This window comes from Oncorhynchus keta, chromosome 22, assembly GCF_023373465.1.
Source record: "Oncorhynchus keta strain PuntledgeMale-10-30-2019 chromosome 22, Oket_V2, whole genome shotgun sequence".
Classification (NCBI taxonomy): Eukaryota; Metazoa; Chordata; class Actinopteri; order Salmoniformes; family Salmonidae; genus Oncorhynchus; species Oncorhynchus keta.
In genome coordinates, this window is record NC_068442.1 from 39,363,905 (window position 1) to 39,373,074 (window position 9,170).

The following is a 9,170-nucleotide window of genomic DNA, read 5'->3' on the forward strand; positions in this document are numbered from 1 at the left end:
AAACGAGACGCGAAAAGCAGCTCAAGAAATAGATGACTGCTTTGGAAGGACAGCAAAATCGGAGACAGGAAAGCTGCGTTCCTTGTTAAATTTAGAATAACAATCGAAAACATTCTCTACAGATACGAAGAATATGGACAATAGTAAGCGGAATGTTGTTGTAACAGGTTAGTGGGTTTTCCTCTACTTGCTCGACTGTACGTAGTTTCTAGATGGTCTTTTCAGTCAAGCTCGACACATTAATAATGTGTTTCTTGTATTCGAAAATAAACAGGCCCATGAATAACTGAACATACTAGACATAATTGCACTATTGTATAACGTTAGGAACGTGTCAATGTATACCCTGACCAACTGTATGTTGCAGAATAATATGAAAGTTGTAATATTTCAGACCTCCAGACATGCAGTAATGAGGCTATTTGGCCCATTTTGCATGTGTTTTATTAAATCAAATTCTAGTTTCTAAAAACATGTTTTACATACTGTTGCAGTCTTAAACAACATTTTGAAACTATGAAACTAGTAAAGCTTTATAGTTATACTGTATTTCTTCTGTCTCCCAGACACAAAGGCCAGTTGAAGACGGGATAGCCGGATAAAATATATGTAGATTGCCTGGGAACTGAGGGCTTCACAAAAGAGAATTGGCCAGCTGCCGACCCTCGCTTGCTCCTTTTCACCTCCCTGTCAGACAGATCCCTTGGTCTCCAAGGGAACAACAGACCAGCCCATCAATCCCATAGGGATTCCGAGTGGTGTCTCAACGTTACTGCAGCCACAATCACACATACACTCAGTGGTGGAAAAAGTACCCAATTGTCATACTTGATTAAAAGTATTGAAACCTTAATAGAAAGTTACTCAAATAAAAATGAAAGTCAGACAGTAAAAGTCTAAAAGTATTTGGTTTTAAATATACCTAAGTATCACAATTAAATGTAATTGCTAAAATATACTTAAGTATCAAAAGTAAAAGTATAAGTCATTTGAAATTCCTTATATTAAGCTAAGCAGACAGCACCATTTTCTTGTCTTTAATTTACCGATAGCCAGGGGCACACTCCAACACTTGGACATTATTTACAAAATATGCAGAGGCAGTAGGGATAAACAATTGTTCTTTTGATAAGTGTGTGAATTTGACCATTTTCCTGTACCGCTAAGCATTCAAAATGTAACTTTTGTTGTACTTTTGTTTGTCGGGGAAAATGTATGGAGTAAAAAGTACAATATTTGGGGGGAAATGTAGTAAAGTAAAAGTTGTTAAAAATATAAATAGTAAAGATACCCCAAAAAACTACTTAGGAGGTACTTTAAAGTATTTTTACTTCAGTACTTTACACCACTGCATACACTATACTGTGTATACAAAAGTATGTGGACTCCCCTTTAAATTAGTTGATCCGGCTATTTCAGCCACACAATGCAATCTCCACAGACAAACATTGGCTGTAGAATGATGAGCTCAGTGAATTTCAACGTGGCACCGACATAGCTTGCCACCTTTCCAACAAGTCAGTTTGTCAAATTTCTGCCATGCAAGAGCTGCCCCGGTCAACTGTAAGTGCTGTTATTGTGAAGTGGAAACATTGAGGAGCAACAATGGCTCAGCCGCGAAGTGGTAGGCCATTCAAGCTCAAAGAATGGGACCGCTGAAGTGCATAGCGTGTAAAAACCGTCTGTCCTCGGTTGCATCTCTCACTACCGAGTTCCAAACTGCCTCTGGAAGCAACGTCAGCACAAGAACTGTTCGTCAGGAACTTCATGAAATGGGTTTCCATGGCCGAGCAGCCACACCGCAGCCACACACAATGCAAAGCATCAGCTGGAGTGGTGTAAAACTTGCCGCAATTTAACTCTAGAGCAGTGGAAACGCGTTCTCTGGAGTGATGAATCATGCTTTATCATCTGGCAGTCCGACGGACGAATATGGGTTTGGTGGATGCCAGGAGAATGCTACCTGCTCCAATGAATAGTGCCAACTGTAACGTTTGGTGGAGGAGGAAGTCTGGAGCTGTGATTCATGGTTCAGGCTAGGCCTCTTAGTTCCAGCTAAGGGAAGTCTTAATGCTGCAGCATACAATGACATTCTCGATGATTCTGTGCTTCCAACTTTGTGGCAACAGTTTGGGGAAGGCCCTTTTCTCTTTCAGCATGACAATACCCCTGTGCACAAAGCAAGGTCCATAAAGAAATGGTTTGTTAAGATCAGTATGGAAGAACTTGATTGGACTGCACAGAGCCCTAACCTCAACCCCATCGAACACCTTTGGGATGAATTGGAACGCTGTCTGCGAACCAGGCCAACGTCAGTGACCTCACTAATGCTCTTGTGGCTGAATGGAAGCAAGTCCCCACAGCAATGTTCTAACATCTAGTGGAAAGCTTTCATAGAAGATTCAAGACTGTTATAGGAGCAAAGGGGGGACCAACTTCATATTAATGCCACTGTTTTTGGAATTAGATTTTCGACGAGCAGGTGTCCACAAACTTTTGATCATGTAGTGTATAAACGCATTATAAAGCTAGCTTTTTATGGGTTTTAGCTTTTTTTTGAGTGGCTCTTCTAGCATAGGTTCTTAGTAGAGTTGTTTTTTTTCCCTTCAAGCAAATCTATTACCAATCAAACCTGGCAAATGTTTGTATAAAATGTTTTTATAAATGTGTATAACACAGATGTAGACCTATAAGTTAGCAACAATCTCAAGTTAATTGAACTTTGAGAGAAGCCAACCTGACATTGAACACATTACACACAAAAATCTGCAAACAATTTTTTTTTTTTTTAAACGCTGCCATATTTTTTAGGGTTTGAGCCATTTGGAGCGCACACCATTAATGCCAGTTGGGTAGCAGTCCAGGTATGTATATATTGCATATTTTACATAGGCTATATTTAATGGATTAATGATCTATTCTGCCTGAAAACAGTCTCTTTAACTATATTCGTTAAGGATTCATTTATTTTCCTGACAATAACTCAAAACCGCCTATCTTGTTTATGCCTATTTGATAGAACACATTTGTTGTCATGGGATGACAAGTACATCTCACTCAGCAAATTTCTTGCTACATATTTGTAGCCATATGTTAGCCATATAGTGTGAGAGAAGCATTATAAGGCTGAAGTGGTGGTGTGGGGCTGTATAGGGATATTGGACAATGGTTTTCAGGGTGTCTAGACTGCTTTTAATATCCTTACCAAGTACATTAAAAGCAAACAAAGGGCTGCTTTGTGGCAGGGTCAGGCTGTGGTCAAACAAACCTTAGTCAGCGCTAAAATTAGAAATGTTCTCTCCTCCAGATTCCAGATATTTCCGTCTTTTCCTATTTGTCCTTTCCCAATTTTTATGTTTATGATATCGTCCAATCATATTTCTGTTGTGTTCATTTTTAAATGGACTGAATAGATAAAGTAAAGATGACGTCTATTTATTTGAAAAGCAATGAGTGTCGAAATAATGTGAAGACATTTCTATGATCTTTTATGAATATGAATCACCTGTCTTCTTTGTTATAAGGAACTGAAAAAGCTGGGCTTGGGAAAGGACGTAGACCTGCATGTGTATGAGGTGCCTGTCGAGTACCAGGCAGTCCAGAGTTTGGTTCCGTCATTATGGAAGCAGTATCATCCCCAGGTAAGAAAGCAACAAATGGACTATCCTGTCTCCTTTCCTGCTGGTAATATATTCAATATTAAAATGATATGCACCATTTTTTAATTAGTTTGTTTTGTGTCCTTCTCTGCATGGGGAATCAGTTAGTGGTCCATGTTGGAGTCTCGGGTATGGCCACCACCGTTACCTTGGAGAAATGTGGCCGTAACCGTGGCTACAAGGGTCTCGACAACAGCCGCTTCTGTCCCCATTCTCAGTGTTGCATTGAGGGGGGTCCTGACTGCATTGACTCTGTTATTGACATGGAATCGGTCTGCAAGAGAGTGGCAGCCTCTGGCCTAGGTGTAGCAGTGTCCGTCTCAAAAGATGCTGGCAGGTAAACATCCTCTTGTTGTGTGCCTTTGTGTTTGCAACATTGATTTTGTTAGCAATGTGCATGCATACACCTGTAGTTCAAATAATATTTTAGGTCTACGTTTTCCCAACTCTTACTGTAGAACCACCGCTTAGAGCAGTGGTATTCCAACTTTTTCCACCAGAATTCCTGGGACCCCATTTTTACCTCAAGAATTTCTTGCGACTCTATCCCAAATCGAATGACACAACCTTAAAATCTTAAAAATAACCCAATAAATACATTTAGTCAATAAAATAAAACATTTCTAATTATCTTTCTCAAAAACATTTGTATATTATCCCATACAATTCTTTTAATTTTATTTCACCTTGATTTAACCGGGTAGGCTAGTTGAGAACAAGTTCTCATTTACAACTGCGACCTGGCCAAGATAAAGCAAAGCAGTGTGACACAAACAACAACACAGAGTTACACATGGAATAAACAAACATACAGTCAATAATACAATATAAAAAGTCTATATACAATGTGTGCAAATGAGGTAGGACAGGGGAGGTAAGGCAATAAATAGGCCAAAGTGGTGATATAATTACAATATAGCAATTAAACACTGTAGCTCAGTTGGTAGAGCATGGCGCTTGTAACGCCAGGGTAGTGGGTTCGATTCCCGGGACCACCCATACGTAGAATGTATGCACACATGACTGTAAGTCGCTTTGGATAAAAGCGTCTGCTAAATGGCATATATTATAGATGCGCAGAAGATGAGTGTGCAAGTAGAGATACTGGGGTGCAAAGGAACAAAATAAATAATAAAATAAACAACAGTATGGGGATGAGGTAGTTGGATGGGCTTTTTACAGATGAGCTATGTACAGGTGCAGTGATCTGTGAGCTGCTCTGACAGCTGGTGCTTAAAGCTAGTGAGGGAGATATGAGTCTCCAGCTTCAGTGATTTTTGCAGTTCGTTACAGTCATTGTCAGCAGAGAACTGGAAGGAAAGGTGGCCGAAGGAGGAATTGGCTTTGGGGGTGACCAGTGAAATATACCTTCTGGAGTGTGTGCTACCGGTGGGTGTTGCTATGGTGACCAGTGAGCTGAGATAAGGCAGGGCTTTACCTAGCAAAGACTTATAGATGACCTGGAGCCAGTGGGTTTGGCGACGAATATGTAGTGAGGGCCAGCCAACGAGAGCATCCAGGTCGCAATGGTGGGTAGTATATGGGGCTTTGGTGACAAAACAGATGGCACTGTGATGGACTGCAATCCAATTTGCTTAGTAGAGAGTTGGAGACTATTTTGCAAATGACATCGCCAAAGTCAAGGATCGGTAAGATAGTCAGTCAGTTTTACGATGGTATGTTTGGCAGCATGAGTGAAGGATGCTTTGTTGCAAAATAGGAAGCCGATTCTAGATTTAATTTTGGATTGGAGATGCTTAATGTGACTCTGGAAGGAGAGTTTACAGTCTAACCAAACACCTAGGTATTTGTAGTTGTCCACATATTCTAAGTCAGAACCGTCCAGAGTACTGATGCTGGACAGGCAGGCAGGTGTGGGCAGCTATCGGTTGAAGAGCATGTATTTAGTTTTACATGCATTTTAAGAGCAGTTGGAGGCCACGGATAATCTGTACTACAATAATCTGTACTCTTGATTTTTTTTGTTCACCAAAAAATACATGTTTTATTTTACTTAAGTTTTACTTAAGTTTTGGCTACCCCGCTGTAGTTCCCTAGACCCCAAATTTGAATGGCTCAGGAAGAGTTGGGATATGCAAAAAACACATTTTCAATTCACACATGCATAGGATAAATATAAGCACCCACCAAAGTATTATTATTATTAGAACCATTATCTTCATTCCTGTCTTTGCTGACAGATACCTCTGTGACTTCACCTACTACACCTCTCTGTACCTGAGCCATGGGCGCTCAGCGTTCGTCCACGTGCCTCCCATAGCAAAGCCTTATAGTGGAGAGGACCTGGGTAGAGCCCTTCAAGCCATCATACAAGAGATGCTGAACATGCCAGAGAGAGCCGAAGAGAAGATCCACTGCCAGCACGTGCACTAAGTGACATGCTAGACAGAGCCGAAGAGAAGATCCACTGCCAGCACGTGCACTAAGTGACCTGCGAAAGCCAACTGCCTTTACCCCTTACACACAGGAGATATAATGCAGTTAACCACAAATACCCCAATAACGGTTTTGTTTTATTACCTCGTCTGGTGCAAAAGAGGAAATGGCAACGAAACGGACACTTCCAGTTGACTCATTCCACAGAAATGTTTTCACGTTCTTCGTTGATGTTGCCTCAAGCACTTTACCTGGCCCAGCAGTTTTTAATTTTTGTTTATCTTAGTGGTAATGGATAGAGGTGAGGTGAGTAAAGCTGATCCAGGTCTAGTGTTTAGGTGTAACTTGAGCTTTCTCCACATCCTCTCTAGATAGCAAGAGTTGCTTCCGTGTTCTGGGGAATTGAACTGGAATTACTGGAATTGACAGAAGGGAGTCACCTGCTTGCGTTAAGATTGCTACTCTTTTTGAATCTGTTTTCATGGTTTCATGGTTTTGGCTCTTTATCCATACTTTCACTGTAATCTCAGAAACAGTGTATGGAAAAGTCCTTTTCTACATCAACTCACTGTACAAGTTCCACATTATTTATTGGGATCTTTCCTTTTTCCTTTCAGTTATTTTAAGGGGAATTTCTGCCTTTGGTTGTTAATCATCATCTTGAAGAGTTGTTTTTCTTACCAGCTTTTTCATTGAAGTCTGAGGCATCCACTTGTTGGTACTACTTAAGTCATGCTAGTACTTCCTGTATTTATGTATATTATTTAATGGTGTTAGCTTAAGGTGTTTAGCTAGATTTATATGTTCTGAATGTGCCTGAAACATTTTCTGTAAAGCATTATTTAAAGAGAAATTCACATTGTTTTTGCACATTTCCCTCGTTCATTATCTGAACATTTGTTTGTCGTTTTTCGTATAAAAACATTTTTTTTAAGCAAAATTCAGATAGTTACTTTTTAAATGCAAAATGTTGCTCTTTTACATTGATAACTTATTGTTTCTTGAGTCTTTTTATTTATCAGAAGTTGTACATTTCCCTTCTTTTACTAAGGTATCAAGAAATGGGTTGGTTGTATCAAATATTTTTTTTGTCTGTTTGCCCAATTTTGACTGGTAGCTCTTTGGTATTGTTTGACAGATACAGCATTAGTTCAATGAACTTCATCAGATCAGTATTGTCACGCCCTAACCGGTTTATTTCTCTATTTGGTTAGGTCAGGGTGTGATTTGGGTGGGCATTCTATGTTTTCTATTTCTTTGTTTTTGGCAGAGTGGTTCCCAATCAGAGGCAGCTGTCTATCGTTGTCTCTGATTGGGAATCATACTTAGGCAGCCTTTTTCCCACCTATGTTGTGTGTAATTATTTATTTTCTGTGTGTGTTTGTGTCACGTTCGGGTTCTGTTTACCTGTTCTTTTTTAATGAAAGTTTCACTTTATTAAAAGATGTGGAATTACATGCACGCTGCGCCTTGGCTCATCTATGACAGTTTGAAGACAGTGAATGTAACAAGTATGCTTATCACAGTGAAATACCTTTTACTGTACTAGTGCACAGGATGTAGGCAGCCAGTTGAGAATTGGACCCTGTACTTGCATTTCTATAGCACTTTCATTTTTACTTTATCAAATTATTTTGGATGTTTCAACTTTATGAACAGGTTTAATTTTGCTCATGTTTTTATTTGTCATAAATAACACAGTATTTGTTTTCTGTTATCTCCCATTATGGGTTATTCCAGTGTTGTGTATATGCAGGACCAGTCAAACGTTTGGACACGCCTACTTATTCCATGGTTTTTCTTTATTTTTTACTATTTTCTACATTGTAGAATAATAGTGAAGACGACAAAACTATGAAATAACACATATGGATTCGTGTAGTAACTAAAAAAAAAAGTTTAACAAATCAAAATATATTTTATATTTGAGATTCTTCAAAGTAGCCACCCCTTGCCTTGATTGCAGCTTTGCACAGTTGTCATTCTCTCACCCAGCTACATGAAATCGTCACCTGGAATGGATTTCAATTTACAGGTGTGTCTTGTTAAAAGTTAATTTGTGGAATTTCTTTCCTTAGTGCGTTTGAGTCAATCAGTTATGTTGTGACAAGGTAGGGGTAGTATCCAGAAGATAGCCCTATTTGGTAAAATACCAAGTCCATATTAAGGAAAGAACAGCTCAAATAAGCAACGATAATTAGATTAAGACATTTCAATAACTTTTTAAATTCTTCAAGTGCAGACGCGAAAACCATCAAGCGCTATGATGAAACTGGCTCTCTTGAGGACCGCTACAGGAAAGGAAGACCCAGAGTTACCTCTGCTGTTCATTAGAGTTACCAGCCTCAGAAATTGCAGCCCAAATAAATGCTTCACAGTTGTGTCAAGTAACAGACACAACTGTTCAGAGGAGACTGTGTGAATCAGGCCTTCATGGTCGAATTGCTGCATGAGACAAGGATATCCGTACCGGCCAAACCCTCCCTAACCCAGACGACGCTAGGCCAATTGTGCATCGGCCGGTTACGATAGAGCTGGCGCTGCAGTACAGCGCCCTTAACCACTGCGCCACCCGGGAGGCCCAACTAGTGACTATGATTGATTGTTTTTTATAAGATAAGTTTAATGGTAACTAGCAATTTACCTTGGCTTACTGCATTCACGTAACAGGCAGTCTCCTTGTGGAGTGCAACGAGAGAGAGGTAGGTCGTTATTGCGTTGGACTCGTGAAAATTTGTCGTTCTGCCCCTGAACAAGGCAGTTAACCCACTGTTCCTAGGCTGTCATTGAAAATAAGAATGTGTTCTTAACTGACTTGGCTAGTTAAATAAAGGTATAATAAAAAATAAATAAATCGGCTAATCGGCGCCCAAAAATACTGACCATTCTGATTAATCAGTCGACCTCTAATCTCAACCCAATTGAGATGGTCTCGGCTGAGTTGGACCGCAGAGTGAAGGAAAAGCAGCCAACAAGTGCTCAGCATATGTGGGTACTCCTTCAAGACTGTTGGAAAAGCATTCCTCATGAAGCTGGTTGAAAGAATGCTGAGAGTGTGCAAAGCTGTCATCAAGGCAAAGGGTGGCAACTTTGAATCTCAAATGTAAAATATAT

The 9,170-nt window shown here is 39.9% G+C and overlaps 1 protein-coding gene across 2 annotated transcripts; it reads left to right on the forward strand.

Moving 5' to 3' along the window:
• Positions 1–7: 7 nt before the first annotated feature.
• On the forward strand, positions 8–7,513 carry LOC118401471 (pyroglutamyl-peptidase 1-like). 2 transcript variants are annotated; one of them, XM_052475236.1, is made up of 5 exons: positions 8–167; positions 567–2,864; positions 3,525–3,641; positions 3,764–3,996; positions 5,861–7,513. In XM_052475236.1, the coding sequence occupies exons 4-5, from the start codon at positions 3,791–3,793 to the stop codon at positions 6,051–6,053; spliced, it is 399 nt and encodes a 132-aa protein (XP_052331196.1). In that variant the 5' UTR covers positions 8–167; positions 567–2,864; positions 3,525–3,641; positions 3,764–3,790; the 3' UTR covers positions 6,054–7,513. The 2 variants fall into 2 exon arrangements, with proteins under 2 accessions (XP_052331196.1, XP_035654892.1); XM_035798999.2 differs by having other exon boundaries at positions 22–167; positions 2,812–2,864.
• The last annotated feature ends 1,657 nt before the right edge of the window (positions 7,514–9,170 follow it).